The sequence below is a fragment of the Bos grunniens genome, chromosome 7 (genome assembly GCF_055505025.1).
Source record: "Bos grunniens cultivar Pamir isolate PY7600 chromosome 7, Bosgru_T2T1.0, whole genome shotgun sequence".
In the NCBI taxonomy this organism is placed as follows: domain Eukaryota; kingdom Metazoa; phylum Chordata; class Mammalia; order Artiodactyla; family Bovidae; genus Bos; species Bos grunniens.
Genome location: NC_141171.1, coordinates 15,252,276 through 15,273,056, shown reverse-complemented (window position 1 = coordinate 15,273,056; position 20,781 = coordinate 15,252,276). Strand labels below are relative to the sequence as shown.

At 51.6% G+C, this 20,781-nt stretch overlaps 1 protein-coding gene across 8 annotated transcripts; it reads right to left on the bottom strand.

The window, feature by feature from the left end:
- Positions 1-732: 732 nt before the first annotated feature.
- Positions 733-19,504, bottom strand: ILF3 (interleukin enhancer binding factor 3). Of its 8 annotated transcripts, none has more exons than XM_086409307.1 (19): positions 19,298-19,504; positions 18,520-18,749; positions 18,189-18,366; positions 16,033-16,180; positions 14,574-14,665; positions 14,082-14,177; positions 13,253-13,364; positions 12,728-12,825; positions 12,060-12,171; positions 11,846-11,956; positions 11,104-11,303; positions 10,590-10,757; positions 10,050-10,187; positions 9,767-9,943; positions 9,507-9,660; positions 9,311-9,364; positions 5,615-5,980; positions 4,885-5,010; positions 733-4,298 (listed from the first exon to the last, which is right to left on the bottom strand). In XM_086409307.1, the coding sequence occupies exons 1-19, from the start codon at positions 19,298-19,300 to the stop codon at positions 4,162-4,164; spliced, it is 2,700 nt and encodes an 899-aa protein (XP_086265433.1). In that variant the 5' UTR covers positions 19,301-19,504; the 3' UTR covers positions 733-4,161. The 8 variants fall into 8 exon arrangements, with proteins under 8 accessions (XP_086265433.1, XP_086265434.1, XP_086265438.1 ...); XM_086409308.1 differs by having other exon boundaries at positions 10,050-10,175; XM_086409312.1 differs by lacking the exon at positions 14,574-14,665.
- Between the last annotated feature and the right edge of the window lie 1,277 nt (positions 19,505-20,781).

The window sequence follows — 20,781 nt, the reverse complement described above, 5'->3', positions numbered from 1 at the left end:
CCCCCCACAGTAGAACAGAGTGGTAAGCCTGGACCCCTCTCCTTATCTTGGGCCAAGATTATAATGCATCACTGTGTCCCAGTCAGCTGTTTAGGACATGCAGTTTTAACCCCTCTTGGGTCTGGAAGGAAGGTGGTCCCTGACAAAGTACAGTGGACTTTTGCCACTGTATCACACTGAACCTCAGCTCAGTTGTTGCAGAACTCAAGCCGTTTTGTCCGTCTCTCAGCCTTTATTTTCACCTCTACTACACACAGGTTCTTTACCCAAAAATTGCTCTGGAGTACCACTCAGCCCAAGTTCTTTCTAGCTCTTTCCACGGCTCTCCGTTGTCCTCAGGATGAGGTTGAAAAGTCCTCTGCTTCCCAGTCAAGCCCCTGCACTGGATGGCTCCAGGCTTACATCAAGCCACACTTTTCCCTTCTCATGACCACAATGCTCACTCACCTGAATATTAGCTCCTTGAATTCCACTGACACCTCCCAGAATTTTCTGAGCATGCCAGTCCCTTGGCTAATCCTCAACACACCTTTTGGTCCCACTCAACCATTCTGTCTCACTTGAGACACAGAATGCCTTCCTGTAACACTCTACCCGAGCTGGGCAAGGGCACTCTTGGTGCCTAGAAGCTCCTTGAGGGCTAGGACCAGGTTCACTGCCATATTCCCAGCGCTCAGTACATAGCTGAAACATAAGCAATACCCAATAAACACATTATGTGAATGAAACAAATGAGCACAGTAAGTTTTCATTTATTCTGGAGTGGGTTAGAATGAGCATTTCAGCCAAAAATGCGTGCTGCATTGCTACCCAAAATTGTGTCCACACGTTTTAGAACAGGCCTGTGAAGGGAAGGAAGAGCCCCATGAGGCTCACACCTGGACACTGAATCCTGAGGCTCGACAGCCCAGCTGACTACACCAGAACAGGTTAACGGTGAGAGAGAGAACAAATGAATGTTTCCCTGTCAGGTAGAGGGCAGTCGGGCAGCTCAGGCTGCACCTAGGCACAACCAGGGCCCCGGTGACTACAAATCTACAGAGGTGTATGTCTCTGATTTTTGTCTCCACCATTGCTACTAAAGGCCCTCTTTCATCTGAGGTCACTAGTCCCCAGTACTTACACCCTGTGATCAGTTCAAATTGCTGGCAAGGCCCTGTCCTTCCCTGTGACATCATCTCCTACCACCATGAGGTGTTAAGTCATACTTTCTCCCTTCCTACCTTCCCTCCAAAAGCACCCTTCAGGGTGATGTCTGGTCCCAGGCCATTGACCCCCATGGCCTATCCACCAGTTGACCCTGTCCTGATCAACTCGCTGAGGGTGTAGGCCACCAATCGATCCTCGTGCTGAGGCTCCTGGTGCTGTCTGCTGGCGACTCAGGAACACGACACCATCTTCCAGCAATACATGGGCCAACGTGCCTCTCCATAAGCCAGCTGTTGCCTACCATGGCCATAGCTGAGGAGGAGCTGGAGACTACCTCCTCCACACTGGCCTCCAAGGCTTAGAGGACAACAGGCCTGGGAAAGCCTGGATCACATCTGAAGAGCTGAGGTGTGAGCAGCAAGGCCTTCTCCATGCTAAAGTATAGCCACAACTTGCTGAATCCAGCTTCCTGGGGTGGTAGGTCCCAAGGGCTGGGATACTGTCCATGGTCAGCTGCATCACTGCCACCAAGGTCCTTGAGTGCAATCAGGGTGACAAAGGACTTGTGATTCCAAGTGGGCTCCTCAGACAGGTACTCACTTTGCTGACAAGATGCTGTTGGCTCTGTGCTGTCCACACCTGACTACAGTAATCCTGATTGTGGCTGATGAGCTTCCAGGGCTGACAGCAGCAATGGTCGGTAGAACCTTTACCCAGCCTTGTACTGGGTCGAAAAGTGTTCCCCCCAAAAGGCCTGTCCAATTCCTAACCACCGATACCTGTGAACCTAACTTTACCTGGGAACACATCTTTTTAGATTTTTTTTTAAAAAGGATCATAGGAAGAATGCATCCTAGACCAGGGTACGCCAAAATCCAGTGACTGGTGTCCTTACACAAAGACTCACAGGAAAAGTTCATGTGAAGACAGAGGCGGAGACTGGCATGATGCTGTTACAAGCCAAGGGATGCCTGGAGCCACCAGGAGCTGGAGGAAGCAAGAAGGCAATCCTGCTTCTTCCCAGTTAATTTGTCCTGACTGTGGGAGGGACTCGGTCAGGCCTCCATCAAAGATAAGCCACCCAGGCCCCGGCCCTTCCCCCAAGAGAGGACCATGGCAGCAAGTCCCAAGTCCCTGAGAACATGTCACCACAGGGACATCTTCCTCCGCTGCCTTCTTTGATCTTGAGATGCTTTCCCCTGTGGTGTCAGCATCCAGAAATGTGAATGGTGGCAGCAGATGCTGTTGAGAAACCCACGGTGAAAGCTGTGTGGAGAATGCAGGTCCAGAGCAAAAGTCATGTGGCAGGCAGTATGGGAGTGTTCCTCGCCATGGACTTCTGAGTGACACGGCTTCTGCCCACACCTTTATTATCTCAAATACAGGATCCCAGGGATCTCGTGTGGGCCTCTCTTTGTGGAGCCCCTGAATCGGTCTCCACTAGCACACATACTGAAGGGATACCAGGGCACTTCAGGCCCCATTCCCCAAGCTGGACCATTTGATATCCAGGGCCGCCTCTGCTCTGGCAGTTGACAAAATTCTTACGATGTTTTTTTATTTAGTGCAATCACCTTTCCTTCACCTCCCCAAGGAGGCAAATCTTTATCCTCTGAAGGCATACTGGATGGTTTCTGCCTCGGCTGAGTGACTCTGCATCAAGAATGGTTCACACTTCTCCCAACGGTCAAGGTTAACCAAGCACGGGAGGCGAAGGTCCCACCTGGAGCTCAGAACTTGAACAGTACGTGGTCTGAGAGTGGAGAGGCGACAAAACTAGATAGGTTTCTGCAGAGAGGCAGTCCCAGGCCTCACCGAGGGGCTCCTTCCAGATAGGCAGGTAACACCACTCTCCCCCTGGGGCAGGCCCGGAGTTGAAAAGGGCTGCTTGGGGAGGAGGGTGCCGCTCCTCCACTGCACACTGATGACCCGTAGGTGACAAATGTCCCCCAAACACTGTGCAAATGCCCAAGATGGAGAGGCATCCCAAAAGTGTACTCAGTGGAACAGGCCCCAGGAGGGGGCTGCTGGAGACACCAAGTGCCCTACTTGCAGGGATGGTTCTGGGGCTGCATTCCCCAAACCTTGGGAACCTTCAGCCAGATTCAGCTGGGCTTCTTCAAAGTCAGCTAGTGTACTGAAGTACAAGATCACCTTACTCCACGGTGATTTGAAATTGCACTTAAAAACTCTATTAGAATTCATGGAGCAGAAAATGAACCCTGCCCAATTATGTATGAGCAAAACCCAAACAGCAGTGTGGGCCTCCGAAGCTGCCCTGCAGGCCGTCGGGAGAATGGTTTCGGAGCCACTGCAACACTGGGTCTCTGGCCCTGGACTTCTCTGGTGACCAGGAGCTGCCCTGCCCCCCACACCCTGCCTTCCTGCGCTGGGAACAGGGTGGAGGCACCCTGCCCATCCTGCTGCAGGTGGGCCAGACACCCAGGGCTACGACGGGCGCAGAGTTTTGTTTTTCTTTATTTGTCTACATTCAGCTCAATTCAGATGTACTGCTTGAATGATGCAGACATACCAAAAAAAAAAAAGAAACCCCACTCTTTCCCACTGGTTTTTAAAATAAAATCTTCACTTATAAAACTGAAACACTAAAGCATTAAAATACAGAAAGCTCGTTTAACTCACTTCACAAAAGCATTAACAGATGACGTATCCCTTCCGTGACTATTTAAAGACAAACTGAGTTAACACTAACACCAATCGTAAATAGACAGAGGGATACTTAACTGCAAGAACTCAAAAAACTCTACTCAGACAAAGTTGTAATGGCAACTAACAAACCATTGAAGACACGGAGTCCCAAACACGGCTAAATATGGGTCACAGGACGGGTCACGGGGGTGACCAGCTGCACCTCACGACACGGCAACGTGGACAGGGGAGGGCGGAGGGGCCTGGAGAGGCCGGTTGACATGTTAACTGTGATGCATAAAACTGAATCTTACAACGGGAGGGTTAAGTGCAGAAGGTACAAATCTTCACCCCTCGGGGGCTTTATCTGTATTGGTAGTTCATGCTGTGGTCTGCGTTTCTGCCATAGCCCCCTTGTGATGACTGGTAGGAGCTGGGAGGACCGCTGTAATTCTGGCCGGACCCTGGAGAGTTGTAGTTCGACTGTGACGAGTAGCCTCCTAATTGAGAGAGGAATGGGTCAGAAGTGAGGGGCACAAGACCCACCCTGTGGTCAGTGCTCGGGCATCAGCCAACACTCAACAGAGCTGTGTCTGTCCATGAGATACAGCAGCAGAGCAGCCCTGGAAGTGCCACTTTGTTAAGTGCCTTTCCAGGGTCAGCGGGCCTAGTTCTCACATGAGCCCTGAGAGGTGGGGCCATCAAGCAGGGCTTACAAGGAGTAGGGATCTGTCCAGTCACAGATGCGTCAGCCATAGGAGCTATGATCAGGCACTGCCTGAGCGCAAGGCTGAACTCACCACCCCCAACCAGAGTTCACACAGCAGGCTATTTGGCCCTCACTGTTCTCAGCATTTTCCCCTGCTGCTGCCAACATTTACAAGAGGGCAATTTCTGGACTTCTCTAGCAGGGGCAGGGGGCTCAGGTTTGATTGCTAGTAGGGGAGCTAAGATCCCACATGCTATGTGGCCAGAAAGTTTCAAGAAGTAAAATAAATTTGGGTCTTAAGAACCCCTGTGGGCTCTGTTGGCTCTGAGTTTAAGCCTCCCCTCACCCCACTGTGCCACCTGCTTCCCCAGGCCCACCTTGTTTGCCTTGGTATGAGGAGCTGCCCCCAGAACCTCCATAGCCCCCATGTGACCCTGGGTTGTAGGACGATCCGCCTGAGCCGTAGCTGTTCCCGCCGCTTCGGCCTCCACTACCACTGTAGTCTGGAGCAGAGAAGACAGTGTGGTTAAGGGGCTGTGGCCACGATGTGGCTGGGCATGCTAGGTTTACCCTTGGCTGAGACCATAGGCTTTTGCAGAAATCCCTGTTTTAACTGTTTGAACTAGGCAACCTGTCCAACCATGAAGTGCCAGGGGTCACTGGAGTCCGGTAATGGCACCACATTCTGAAGCCCAATTCCATCCTGCCTGCTCCAAGCCTCCTCCCTTTTCCCACCTGGCACCCAGCGACCCCTGCCGGGCCCACTCACAGACAGCACAGCTTCCTTAAGGACAGCCCAAGGATGCCCCGAATCTTGTCGTGCTGTATCTCCACAGGAGGCGAAGAAGGGGGCAGTAACTGAGCATCTGCTGGGGGCTGTCTCCAGAGCCTAGCCCTGGAGGTGAGCTCATAGCAGCTGGCCTGGCCTCACAGGCTCTATCTATTCTGGTGCCCCAGCCTCTGGAACCATGGAGAAGGCAACAAGGAGGGCACAGCAAAGACTTGGACTGGGAGACTCGGTGCCAGGGTTTTCCTGACGCCCGCCCTGTAGCCAGCGTCGCTAGGCTCTCCACCATGCCTGGGGAGGTGCTCTGCCAGCCAACTCACTGAATTTGCTCTCGTAGCTGTAGTCAGATCCGCCTCCACCTCCAGGGGAGCCGTAGGAATTGGAGTACGAGGAGTAGTTGCCTTGTCCGTGATTGTAGCCTTTCTGCTTGCCCTGTGGGGGTCCGTAGTTGCTGTACTGGCTCTGGCTGTAGGACTGTTGCTGGCCTTGGTGGGGCTGGTAGCCTGAGCCATATGAGGGCTTCTGTTGGCCCCCGTGCGGCTGCTTCTTCCCGGCGTGTTTTGGGGGCACTGGGGAGTTGTAGTTGTCACCTTGGTAGTAGGAACCGTAGCCAGAAGAGCCACCACCGCCCCCGCCGCCGCCACCACCGGCATTCCCCGAATGCCCTCCGTTGCTGTAGAACTGACCTAAACAGGAAGGCAGCAGGTCAGGCGGAGGAGGGGGAAATGGGGAAGGGCAGGAGGGGGTGGTTGCAGCTGTGGGCCCTGAAGGCTGACCCACAAGCCCATGGCCCAGGCCGGGACAGAGGGACGGAGGCAGGACAGCGAGGAGTGGTGGCTCCGGTCCATCAGGCAGCCTGGCTGGGGCTGGCCCCAGCCTTCAGCTCCACTCACCCATCAGCTGACGACAACAATGGATCTTTGCCAAGCAGCGGCACGACAGCAGGCCGACAGCAGCTTTTGCAGCAGATGTCAACATTATAGTGAGATGGGCTCCAAGCGCGGGATGACATTCACGACTAGCTTGCTGCTACCCAGATGTCCCCAACAGTGACAGGAAAAGCAAAGCCCCACAGAAGCAGCCAGCTCCGACCCTGTCCTCCTCCCCTCGCCCCCCAACTCCCCGCTGTGCTGGGAAGAGGCTCGGCAGTCCAAGCCCTGTGACCTCAGGAGATATTCTGTAATGACGCCCCTAAAGCCAGAGCCATTCATGGAAGACTAGCTGGTCTAACCAATGACCTGGGATGTCTCCCGGGTGTGACTTCCACAGCCTCATGGGGAAATCAAACACCAGAGTTCGGTTCCCAACGCCCAGGTGAGGCCTCCCACAGGGCACCCCCCCTCATTCCCAGCACAGCTGCCGGGCACAGGCGGGACCCAGTGGCAGGACTAACAAGTGTGCAGCGAGGCCACCACATTCTCAGGCCCTGAAGCAGAGAATGTCACAATGGATACCCGCCTCCCCAACGTTGGTCGCTAAGTATAGACCCTGGTTTGTTAACAGACTCCAACACTCAGATGGATCCATGGGGGATGGGCCTGACAAGGCAAGGTGATGGAAGGCGGAGGTCAGGTCATGTGGGTGGCTCTCTGACCCAGCCAGGCAATCCCCGACGTTCACGCAAGGGCAGCAGAGCCCCTGGGGCAGGCAGACCTGGGCACACTACCTCTGGATGGCTGCTGCCCCTGACACAGCCAGCCACTGTGTGTGCCCGGGATGGGGGAGGAGGAGAAGGGAATGCCCCCACACACCCAGTCCTTCCTTCCTATATTTAGCAGCAAGTCTCCAGTCTTTTGAATGAGGTGAATCTGGGAGTTCTCAAGGACCTTCCACCCACTGCAGATATATGTCTCATACCACTGTGTCTTGGGTGGTTTGGACAATAATTTGGATAGAGCTAATTTGCCACATAAGTTAATTTCCTCGAGACCCCTCCACTCAGCCCACCAGAAGGCAGAAACACCAGGGAGAAGGCTGTGTCCCCAGTGCGAGAGAAAACATGCTTTGGTTCCTGGAGGAGGGGCGGTACCCCCTTGAGACTCCCCCCTCCTCTCTGCAGCCCACCACTTCAGCTGCTCACGGCCTGCACTGAGTGCCTCCTCGCCCCTCCGCCAGCGTGGGGATGAATGAAGACGCCAAGGACTGAGGGCTTGTTACTTTAACATGTATTGATTAAAAAAAAAAATAATAAAGGGGAGGGAAAGTTTTCAACGTCATTTCAGGATAACTATTTCCTGGTATAAAAAGACATTATTCTCAAACAATAACGTTCTTAAAAAAAAAAATACATCATGCAATCAAAGTTTTCAAAAGTTTCACTGAATGTTTCAAACCCCTGGGAACAAACTATGGAATAACCGTTTTGACCAGTTTTTTTCCTGAATAAACGCAAAATCTTGCAAGTCAATGTGGAGGCAGGCTTTGCTGCAAGAATTGTTGATCAGAGCCAAAACCACACTCGTTCCCAAGAAGCGCTCCCGCCAGGAAACGAGGGTCTCATTCAAGAGCCAGAACGCCTTGGTGCACCTCTACATGCAGGGAGAAGCCCCAGCTCAAGCCTGCAACTTCCGGAGAGAGGGCAGTAGCTTTCCAGGCCTTTTGGAACCTGTCGTGGGAGCAGGCTGGCAGCACAGGGTCTGCTGGGGGGCTTGGCTCCTCACTGGAGAATTAGGCGCTATGTATTAGGCTCTTTCTACTTGGATATTTTTAAAGCCCCATTTAAAAGAAAAAGGAAAAAAGAAAAATCCTTAAGAATCCCATGCATTTGCAGTGATGAGTAGGACTTGCAAAATTCTACGTTCTCATTTCCTTAAAGCCTGTCTGTTTCTTGCACTAAGAGTGGAAGCACAGTTTTGATACCTTTGAGAGTTCACCTCTAGCTAAAGCAGCCACAGAATATCGCACTCCGGAACAAGAACCCACCAGAGCAGTTACAAAAGATGGAAGAGGTTAACTCAGCACAATGTACAATTCCCCAACGTTCCCAATGTTTCACATGCTTATGGAAAAAAAGGCAGATTGCTCTGGATTCGGATGTGGTGAAACTGTTACTGTCAAAGGCATCAAAGAGATTTGGGGATTTGTTAAAAGGTTAAAAATTCATACAAAACCTGCTGTAAATTAAGACAAAGGTAGATTAAAATGCATTATTATCTGTCTCTTAAATAAAGTAATGCTTTCCATAAAAAGCAAAGGTGGGCTTTTGCCTTGATGCTGACCAACGCTGGCTCTAGAATTCTGTGCAGTTCTGCACAAAAACGCATTCTCTGAAAAATTGTTTTCCACTTATTGTGAACTTCAATAGGACCAAGTTCAAAGGCAAATCACGATAAAAACTGCCATTGTCTTAAATTCTGCAGGCTAAGAGTTTCAGACAAGCTGCGGTGACAAGCCACGGTTGAGAAACCCAGTGAAGCACAGGGCACAGCACGGACACTTTGGGTTTTGGAGTTCGAGAAAATTGGAGTAAAAAGTTGATTTTGTGTGCAATACTTTTAGATGCTCTAGGAAGACCCAAAATCATGATAGCCGTAGCAGTCTGTGAAAAAGTCACCTACAAAAGGGGGAGACAGAGCAGAGAAAAAAAATTAGAATTCTTTTGAAAAAGGGCACAGAGCGCCACATTTGAAATTCATGTTTTAGATTTCTCTGCTCCTGTAACCCCCCAATGAAGGCTCCTTCTCAAGACAAGAGCTGTGCACTGTCAGGAAAAGCGTATTCACAGGTTTGGTGCTTCGCATGGCTTAAAGCAGAGAAATTTAAAATTTTGATTTTTAACGAATTTGCCAGTTAGTTATACAATGTGAGCCTTAACACTTAGAGAGTAAATTATGCTTCTGCAGCATGGGGGCGCTGGAGGACCACTTGCCCTAACACCAAGCACAGGTGCCAGCCGCCCATGAATCTCAGGGAGGCTGTTGCTGCTAATACTGCTGGGCCACCCTGCTCTAACTCAGGCCACGGGAGCTAAACTGCAGCTTCTTCCCAAGCTCAGACAAAGAGAAACACGCACTTACTGTAGCCGGCAGTCGCTGAGTTGCCTCCATACCCGTAGCTGCCATACCCGGCGCCTGAAAGGGAATGGACAGGGTCACCAGGGTGGGAGATTGTCTGCCCCACCCATGCCTCTTATGCCGGGGGTGGGGGTGGTGTTCCCACCCACTGCAGGGAGCAGGCCAGGCCCCTGGGGACAGTGCAGGACAGGGTCCTCACCAGCATTCATGTAGCCTCCATGGTTGGCACCACCGAACCCTCTCCCTCTCCCTCGACCACGGATGTTCCCTCCTCTTCCCCGTCCTCGGAGGTTGGGGGGTGGGGGTACTTCATTGTGCATGGGACCCCCCATGCCGAACCCCGGGTTATGTGGCTGGATGGGAGGAAAGACAGACAGCTTACATTCACCTCCCACTCAAATGACCAGAGAACACCCGCCAAGGAGAGAACACCCAGAGAATTCAGGGCTGGACACTCACCTTAGCAGCAAATTTTGGGCCACCTCTCACAGGCACAGGGGCTCTCTTCTTCTTGTTGGCCTCCAGGGAGAGAGGGGCATCAGGGAACAGCTTTTCTAGTGCAGCCAGGGCGGCATATGCTTTGGCCACCTTTTTGTTTGAGCCAGCACCCTGAAACTTCTGGCCGTCCACCTCGACCTGGGAAGAACAGATGTGTGTCAGGGGTGACCCAACACCGCCCTTGGGGCAGGGACCTCTCCAAAGACCCCAGGTCCCCATGGGAACCACTTCTGGGACCACTCACCTCCATGACGAAGCGTTTGTCGTGGCTGCCCCCTGTCTCTGAGATGAGTTCGTACTTGAGGCCACGCCTCTTCTCGTTAAGTTCCATAACAGGGTTCTTGCCATGCTTGGTCAGGATCGGCCCCTGCTGTTTTACGTTCTCAGGGAAAACAGAAAAGAACACCAACAAACTCAGCTAAGGTCTTTCCAACAGGTGGCAGCCGCCCCTGTGTTAAGGGTCTGAGGCCCTCCGCTCCACTCACTGCTGCCCACCCCCTGGAAACCATCCGTGGGCTTGCCAGCAATGGGACCACCTCCCCCACGCCGTCTCTCTCAGGGAAACAGCCGAGCCTCGACTGCAGGCCTCCCAGGTGCAGCCCCCGGTGTTGGGTCAACGCCAGCACAGGCCTTGACAGCTCACACTTCAACTCTGCCCCCCCAGGGCCCTGGACTGGAAGGCTGTTATGCTTCTGGAGGAAGAGAACGAGGACCAGTGACTGTCCTTGTTCAGGGGACCCCAGGGCACTCCTGTGGGGCCTCAGAGCACCCACCCTGTGCTCACCTCGGTGGTGGGATCAGAGGGGAAGGCAGCACTGGGCGTCGAGACGGTTTCCACCACAGGTGGAGGGGCCACCACGGCAGGCTTTGCCTCTGTCTCCTCAGCGGAGTCCTCCCCCTTGCTGGAGTCTCTGCCTTCAGCACCCGTGGGCAAGCCCATGTCCTGTAACACCTGCAGCGGGGGGAGACACCATGTCCCCAGTGAGGAAGGGCTCGCCCAGACAAGAATTCTCCCACATCCAGCACCCTGAATCAGCAGCTCTTAGGGAGGCATCCAGCCAACTGGAGGCACTTCCCTGAAGCTCCCAAGACCACCAAATGCCCACCTACATTTGGAGGCCCTGCGCCCCTCAATGACGGCATTCTGGCCGTGTGTGCCTTGGCCACTGGTCAGGTCTCTGTTTCAGTGTTCCCATTCCCTCCCTCAGCCTCGTGCTTGAACGGGGGAAGTGGCTCTCAATGGGTGTAAAGCTGAGGGAGGCGCTTCGCCGTTCCACCGCATTGCCGGCCACACTCACCTTCACAGCCACGTGCAGCTTGGCCGTCTTTTTGGAGGGCCCAGAGGCCTCGAAGGAGCTCCCGTCCACCTCAACTGACATGGTAAAAATGGGGGCGTGCACTGGACCGGTCTGGGAAATCAGTTTGTACTGCAGCCCTGGTTTGAGCTGGTTCAGTCTCATCAGGGCATTCATTGCTTGTGGAGGCTCTGCCTTCTCCTCTAGAGAGAACATAGTAACGCCGCTCTAGAATGCCAGTCAATTCTGACCCTGACAGGGACACTCTCCTGACTGCCCCCCCACACACACCACGTGGTGGAATGGGCAGGAGACTGGGTGGCCAAATGTGCTGAAGGCCTGCCTGCCCTGCTATCCAGACCCATACCTTGACTGTGGTCACCAGCTGAGGTGCATCCATCTTAGTTGTGTTCCATGCCCATGCTAAGTTTAATCACTCCCCTTTATGGATCACAGCCTTGTCATGGCGAAGGGGCTTGCACAGCTCAAGGAAGCTATGAGCCATGCCATGCAGGGCCACCCAAGATTGATGGGTGGAGTTCTGACAAAATGTGTTCCACTGGAGGAGACTGGCAAACCACTCCAGCATTCCTGCTGTGAGAACTCCATAACCAATTACTCTCAAAAGGACTTCCACATCACATCCGAGAAAAACAGAACAAAAGCAGGTATGTCACCACTTTGAGCTAAACCTTCATGAAGCCAGATGGCAGCTAAAACAAGGACCAGGCGTGAATGTTTGTACCTTTCTTCTGAATCTTCTTCTTCTTTTTGCTAGGAGACTTTTCCTCCCCATCTTCCTCCATGGGGCGTTTCATGGGCGTAATGGCGTAGGTGGTGCTCGGGGGTATTTGAACTGAAACAAGACAAGGACGGCAGCAGCTCAGACTCTAGCCTGTCCTCCGCCAGGAGCCCATGATGACATCGCCGTCTGGGCCCAGGCCCCGCGGCCTTCGTACCTGTATAGTCCACTGGGTTTTCATTCTTTGGTTTCTTGGGCATCTTAGATGGCAGAGGGTCCATACCCAGCACTTTATGGAGCTGGCCAAACGCAGCTAGTCGCAGCGCGTGCTGGAGAAGGGGAAGAGGAATCTGACTCAGCCGCCCTGCACTCCCAGCCCTCATGTGTGCGCTCACTAATGCCTCCTGGAAGGGGTGGGAGCTGAGGTGGTTGCTAATGGTCTCCCCTATAACAGCAAGGGGTCCTCCGCCAGCCAGGGGAGGGCCTGATTGCCAGGGCCCAGCCTTGCTGTGGGGGAAGGCCAGCCTGTGACCACCCCCCTCAAAAGAATACAGGAGACCCCAACCTGGGGACTGGTTGCCACACGGAGCCACGGGGTGGGCCTGCGAGGGAAGGACCCCTGGAGCAGTCCGCACAGCAAATACGTCTCCCTGCTGAACTCGGGTGTCTAAAAACGGCACTCGAGCAGGCCAAGGGGGGGCAGGTGACAACCTCGCGTGGCGCCAGGGGAAAGAAGCAGCCCAGGTTGGGGCGCCCTGTATCAGGCCCGAGCCCCTGACCTTCGGGCCCCAAGCTGAGCCTACCCTGAGAATACCCAGTAATGGAACTGGAAGCCAGCGATTACAGACTGGGTAAGGGCTCACGTGGCAATGGCGACGACTATACCTGCGCACTCTGTGTGATATCTTCCCGTTGCTGTCTGTCTAGATGCCCAATAGCATCAGTGGCTTCTTTTTCACAAGGGTCATAAATGCCAGAACCATCTGAAGGCAGGAAACAAGGAAGATATGCAGAGGATTATCTTTTAGCATCTCGGAAGCGTGGTGCTGGGCTGAGGGAACCAAGTGCATTACCCCCCGCGCCCCATCCACACCCAGCTCTGGAAAACACGCCGGGCTCAGTGACCCACTCGGCGACCAGCCCGTGAGAGAAATAAGCCACTTGTGTCTCAGAGCAAGGAGCTCGCGTGGGAGTGGGTCACTACTGCCCCGGATCCGCCCGGAGTCACAGCTGCGGAGCCGGCACAGGGCTGGATATGATGGTGCAAGAGGGTAGTCACATGCTTCACCCCTGGGGGGACACGGGGCTGCTGCTGCCCTACCCACTCAGGGGACCCGCCGGGAAGTGGCCTCGGGGCCTTGGTCCCTGTCCTTTCCTTTCCCTGCCACCTGCAAAGCACAAGGCCCCAACCTGGCATGACGATGCCCGAAGCCAGGCACTCCAGCACCCTCCGCAGGGCCTCGCCAGCACCCATGGGTCTGTTGGCTGTGCCGATGGACTTCTCACAGAGAAGCTCGAGGGGCTGAAAGGGAAGAGGGAGAGTTAGTCACCAAGTCCAGGAGGGAGCAGGCTGACTCTGAGGCAGTGTCCCCCTGTGTGTGTGTTTATCAGAGTCAAGGCCCTCCAAGTTCCCAAGCCAGATTCACAAGCCAGAGAAAGCACACCTAGGATGGGGCTCCACCATCTTCTCCGTAAAGGGAGTGATGTTAAGTCTCTTAGGCTATAGGGGCCAAGAATTGAAGCTGTGTACTTAGGTACTTAAAATGCAGCATTTAGAAAGATAAAAACCAGGAGGGGATGTATGTATACTTATAGCTGATTCATGTTGCTGTACAGCAGAAACTCATACAACACTGTAAAGCAATTATCCTCCAATTAAAAAATAATTTAAAAAAAAGCCATTCTTCACCATAGACTATAGAAAGAGGCAACTGGCCAAAATAGGCCTGTGGGCCTCAGTCTGCTGACCCTTGTCTCAGAGCAGCTACAAAAGCGTCTACACGGAGTGGAGCCTGTTCCAGTAAGTACACCGCTGGCTGAGCTGTGCATCCTCCTCTGGGTTCCTCTCAGCCCCACCCAGGGTGTGGCACTCAGCAGGAGCTCAACAAGCAGCTCTGATGGGATGCATCGGCCACACCCCAACGGGTCACTCCAGCCTGCTGATCAGCAACACAGTCCTGGGGTCTGGGAAGTCTCTGCACACATGACCCAAGGTGACTACAGCTCCAAGGTGCCTTACCCATCCTCTGAGGGGACCCCAGGTGGGCACTCGGGTGCACAGGTCCCTCAGGACCCGGATGACAATGACACACGACTTCAGCCCGTTGGCTCTGGCCTGGAGGAACAAAGCACAGGCTCTTTACCCCAGGGCACCTCCCTGAACACGAGGCAAACATGAAAAACACAAGCCTCAGGGTGCTACTTTGTCAAGGGTAAACGAAGGTGAATGTTTACGACCATCAAGTGTGTGGTCGGCAGCAACTCCACCAAGTGGACGGTAATAACGTCATTACTCTTGGCACAAAGCAGCAGCTCCCCACCTACTCGGTCACAAGCCTCCTGGGGGATGTGTCAAATTTGTCTATGCGTGCTCCTTTAGCAACCACACGCCAGCAGTTGCTAAGTTCAGCACAGCGCTCTTCAACGTTATCAAAACTTTATGGTGAAAGTTAGCCAAGTTAAAACTTAGGAATTCTCTACCGAAAGACAAATAGAAGAACAAAATGCAAACCTGGAACCACTTGGCGTGTCGGAGGGACGCCAAGGCAGCAAGGCATTTCTGCCTGTCCAGAACGTCCGGGGGGTCGTTGACTGATAGCGTTTCTATTCATGGATGGAATAAGAAGACAAGGTACAGTTTGACCAAGGGGTTTCTGTCAGGTGGAAAGGGGATGTGGCAGCTTCCTAAAGGGCAGCTGAGGCTCCCAGAATCTCAAGTCCTCTCCACCCTTGACCAGGGAAGGAGATGCTTGAGCACACTGAACTCAGCCCCGAGAGGAGATTGTAAAAATCAGAGGCCCCCTCCAAAAAAAAAAGAAGAAAAAAAAAAAACCAAAAAGAAAAACAAAAAAAACAAAAAGAAAAACAAAAACAAAGTGGGAAGGTACTCTAAAAGGAACAATCCCATGGGGGAGGGGGACAGATAGGTGGACCCTATCTTCTAATAGATGGTTACCTTGCTTCCTCTCCCCAGGATCTCCCAGTAAATGAGCTATGCTAAAAAATTCATTAGCAAAAAGAAAAAACAAAAACCAAAACCGGGAAAAAAAAAATAGGTGGGGGGAGTAGAAATGCACTCCCTCTCTGCCTCCCACAGGTCATCCCCTGAGGCAACCATGGCAAAGGGGACCACCTCCGCCCGCCAGGCGGGACTGCCCCAGCCCCAGCCCTTGACAGAGTCAGTCCTGTTGGTCAAAGGTCCAGCGTCCCTGAATTGATCAACTAGAGGGCTCTGGTGGTGAACCGGTATCGGAACCGAAGGGCACTGAGGAACCTCAACAAGGGTGCGCTTGAGCCTGTGCTGCAGCAGAACCCGGGCGTTTGTCGCTCCCACCACCTGTGCGTCAGGGGTTTGGATAAGGCCAGTCACCCATCCACCCAGAGATGCGCAAGGGGCCCTGGGCGGACTCGGAATCGTGAAAGCATGAGCACTGTCCGAGGTTCCAGGATTTGGTCTGAAAATTACTCCACTGTTAGAAAAAACTTTATCCAAAACTCTGCCCCAGCTCTCTGCATCTCGATCACGGCCACAGGTAACAGCAGCCAGTGGAAGAAGACAAACGAAGAGGCCCTGGTTCTACTGCAACACAAGCTGTTTGCACAAGTCCAACGTGATACTCATGCAGATACCATCTGGTTGTCTTCTGTACTTTAAAAACCCTACAGTCACCGGGGACACGCTTTTCCAAGGCCAGAGACTGGCTCAACCGAAAAAACACCTTTAACACTGATAAGAACATCCAAGGATTAGGGCGGTGCAATCCGCTCGGAAAAGTACTACTCACTTTTAGTGTAACTGTTTTTTCAACCTCCCAGAACGGAAACCCAATGGGAGATGTGAGCTCGAGTAAAGGTGGTCAAAGCTACACCGCTAGCCTTTTATCAGAGCAATCTAAAACTTCATAGCACATTTTAACAGTGAGGGGATACCACAGTGCCAACGCCCTGCTGGCCTTTCTCAGCCTCCCTACCTCCAGCTAATACTTTCTCCATTTCTTCTCTGACAACAGGGGAGGTCAGGTGGATGGTCAAGGACAATGGAGGCTCTTTTGTGTTTTTTATCACAATCGCAGCGTCATCAACAGACTGGAGTATTTCATACTTGTCATCTGTGACAGCCTACAAAAGAAAATGCAACTGTCAAACACTTGCTTCCCAAGACCATCAACAGTTCTTTTGAGCTCCTGATTACAACTACAGGCCAACTTCTTGGGTTGTGACTGACAGCAGCGCCTTCCACTAGGGGTCAGAACGCCCTCTTACTGGACAGGTCTTTGGCCATCTTCCAGGTACTCCAGGGAGGAGATGACTACTTAGCAGAGGAAGCTTTGTAATACAATGTTAAGAGTTAAGGGTCTGGGAGGAGATGGCCGTGTGAAATCCTCACTGTGTCACTTGGGAGTCACGTAACTTTCGACAGATCACTCCATCTCATCAAGACTGTGGTTTCTGATTTGTAAAATGGACTTAGGGACACAACCGACACCCAAGGCGGCAAAGGAACTGAACCGGACACGGCACAGAAAGCACAGCACCCAGGGCGGTGTGGGCAGCCAGCCACCGCTGTATCCACACACGGACGAGCAGCTATCACAGGGCGTGGAATGAAAACTGCGGGGTGCAACAGTTTCATATGGCAACTATGAAAGCACGTACTTGCTGCAAATGCATGCTACAAGGGTCTATAAAATGACGTTCATGCCTGTAACTTCTGCTTTCTTCTTTATACCAGTTTATATGCCCTATAAAGAAAACTTGAGTATTTATGACTTTTGTCAAAGAGAAAAAAAAAAGTTTCGGGGAGAACAAAGGCACTGTAGAGAATCCAAGCTGACTTTGCTCCACCTCAGCATTATTAGACGTGCCACAGACCACTCTTGGTGGCAGGGCGTCCTGTGCACTGGAGGACCTCGGAAAGCCTCTCCAGCCTCCACCTACAGATGCCGGCAGCACCGCACCCACTCTGCTGAGATAACTTACACTACCTCTAAACTCACTCCATGTCCCCTGGGGTGCAAAATGTGCTCCAGTCAAACAACACTCATCTATATGATAAATATATACTTTCTTGGGACTTCCCTGGTAGTAGAGACTCCACACTTTCAATACAGGGGGCGCAGGTTCAATCCCTGGTAGGGGAACTAAGATCCCGCAGGCCGTGTGGTGTGGCCAAAAGAGAAAAACAGGGGTAAAAAAAACACCTTTGCATCTCTCCATAAACACTCTACGGAAATGGTCTTTCCTTTAGAAACATCTATGTCAACTTAATTTTCTACACTTAATATACTTTTTAATAGATAAAGATGGAAACTAACTTAAAAAACTATCACTAAAACAAAAACTTCAGGGCTGCCTTCCCTTTTAACAGCTCCCCAAAGCCTTTCCACACTGCATTAGCTGCTCATTTCAATTCTGACCTCTGTCCTGAATCCCGAGGGGTCAGTCACACGTGACAGGAGATTTACATGGGAAAATGAACAGTGTATCTATGGGGTGAGAATTTCTACTTTCTTCTTTTCTTATCCTGTGGCTGAATCCAGGGTAATGTCCCCAGGAGGCACTGAGGGGCAACAACACACAGACATTCTGAAGCCCAGACATCTCACCAGCCGGGGACGCGGGGTCAGTTACTGAGTTCCCCGCACCTCAGTCCCATCCACTAGAGTACTTAAGATGATCAAGCCCCACTTCAGTCATCATGATGAAATGATGTGTGCAGAGCTTCTCTGGCCTAGGGCCTGGTTCAGTGAATGCTCAAGAAATGCCAGAAGTTACTATTTATATAGTACTTCTGCAGTGAGGCAAATAAATTGGTTAAAAACAACTTTTTTGAAGTCCAGGTTTGCATTAAGGAGGAAGACTTGATAACTGAATATCCTTTGCAGCCACCCGCCCATCCATCCATTGCTGGAGTCTGGATGTGAAGGTCATGCCCAGTGCCGCCTGGTGCACAGTAGGCTCCCGGCCCGGCTGCCGGGCGTCTCTGCAGCATCCTGTCGGGCAGCTACAGAAATGTGAGAATGGCAGGGGCCAGGCTGGGTGTGGAGCATGCCTCCCGGGGCACAGCACAGTTGGTCATGTGTTCCCCTGACCACCCTGCATCCCCAGTGGAAGTGGGCACACTCACAGTGAGCTGGATGGCCAGGTTGTCAGCCACCTTGTCCAGGAGGGCAGTTGTGGGCTTCTCCTTACACAGCAGCACCAACTCCAAGTCCAAGTCCCCCTTGAGCAGTAGGCCCTTTGCCACGAGGCCAACACGCATCACTCCCCTCAGGGTTCTGGTCATGTGCTCTGTCTTCTGCTCCCTGAGAACAGCCCAACACAGGCCCAGTGAGATTCAGGCTGGCCAGAACCCAGGGGCGCCGGAAAGGCTGGCGTTTCTTAGAAAAAGGAGAGCTCAACCCTGCACTGGCCAGTCTCCCTAGATATAAGAAAAACACCTTACAAAGCCAACCTACCCAGCCCCTTCTTTGCCCTCGTCTTCCGCAGGCACATCCACATTCTCAGACTCGGCATGGTCGCTGCTGCCTTTCTCTTGCTCATCGATCCAGTCAGACACAGCTTTGAGAGCCCGCTCTGTGTGGGACACCATGTTCTGGACTGCCTCCAGCTCCTCTTGTGTTGGGTAAACGGAAGAGTGCTTTGCCATCACATGGCGATCATCATTCACAAAAATTCTCACTGGACGCTGGAGATGTGAAAACTTAGTTAAAAACGATGTAAGGAGACCAAGCAGCTTGATGCTTAATCTGTTCAGCTGTACAGCTCACAATTACACACATGAAAGTAAGACTATATGAACACATCTGAAGATCTGAGAAGGACAACCGAACACAGCAGCCGTGCTTTCTCTAGGCCACGGGAAGAAGGGGGCACGTTACACATTTCTGTATTACTACAACTGTTACAGTACGTACTTAAAGAGTCTAATGAAAAATGACCATAAAACCAAATGCTCTGGGGAGACAAGACAGGTGAAGGCTACTGAGAGGTACAAATTACCAAGTATAAAATAAATTAAAAGGACAAAATGTACAGGATAGGGAATGTAGCCAATATTTTATAATAACTTTATATGGAATATAAATATGAAATGACTGTTGTACACCTGAAACTAATATACTGTAAGTCAACTATACTTCAAAAAAAAAATCAAATGCTTTGGGGCAACACCACAAACATTTTTGTACGTGAATGAAGAAACAGTATCTATGATTAAGAAAATGAATTTCTTACCATTTTTACTTCACTTTATCTGCAGTGTCTGGAAATCAAATTTTTGCTTATCTTTTCAAATTGTGACAGATTTCCTTGCTGTTATCAATACTTCAACTATCTATAAGATCAGAAAATCTTTTTTAGTTTCATGTATTTCATCGGTGGAGGAGTCTGAGCAGTCAGATAATCCCGCAGGAGGAAAGCGATGCTGCCTCAGGAAGGAGTCTGTTAACACAGCAAGACACATCTCTATTTCCAAATAATCACTAACCCAAGGTACAAACAACTAATTATAAAACTCCCCCAAAATGAAAACAGCTGGTTTCTAGAAGCCACGTTTGACTTCAGGCCCACACTCAAAATGGTTTTTACTTTAAAAAAAATCTCCTTTCAACATTTCGCGATATGAAGTATGCCAACTTTTACAAATAAACCTATTACCAAGCCTCCCCCAAATGGTATGGGTTAAAATGTTCAGCAAAATCTTGGTGTCTGGAGAAGGGAAAGAGAAGGAAGGAAGGCGCGAGCTCTGACCCTTGAGGGTTAGGAAGACGTGGAAGGAGAGCAGGAAACAGAGGGCCCCAGACAGCTGCTGTAGATTGGTGAGGCAGGACCTTCCAAAGCGCCAGGGGGACACGCCCCCACAGCACGTGGCCACCCCTGGGCTCAGCTCTGCAGTGGCTGAGACCACTGAAGAGGACAACACAAGTCTCCAAGACAAACACAGCTATAATTACAATTTTGGACTCTAAATAACATGCTGGCTACAACCTACTCAATTCCCACTCTGTGCAAACAGTCTGGTCCACACTGTCTGGTCCACACTGAAATCTTCCAAATGAGTAAACAACCCAAAAAGCCTCATCAGCAGAGGAGGCAACAGATTGACTCCACCCATTCCATCCAACCACATAACAGCTAGCCCCTTCCATCCACATCGGTTGTTACCAGCCAGTGCAGTAGGTTCATCTCAGAAAGGCATTCACTTCAAGGATAAACACTGACAAGACTAGCCCAAATGAGAATTTCCCATAATGCTTTAGGACTAGCTAACTACCATTGAAAACTTAGGGGTTGCCAACTAAAGCCTGAAAATCTAAGGGTGGAATGAGAAGTGATATTCCTGCAGAATCAGGCAAGACGACAGATGGGGTCTAATGCTTCATGACGGGGACTGAGAGAAGGAAGAAGACCACAAGTCCCCGGGCTCAGCCCTGGCTGTGCCTGAGCCCTTGGTAAGCCACTCACTCAGTAGTCACCAAGTGGGAGCTTTTGCCACTACCTGTGTGGCCTTCAAGTTCCTTGGAGGTTCCTTCAACCCGCAACATGGAATCTACTCCTCTACCTCTTCAAGGAGGGTGTGAAAATTAGATGAGTTGGCCTGTGGAAAGCATGGAGCACAAATCCCACAGACCCTAAAAAAAAAAAAAAAAAGCACTGACTTCTACTACAAGTACGTCATCAGGTTGTTGTGGGGGCTAATAATAAGCACATGCAAAAGC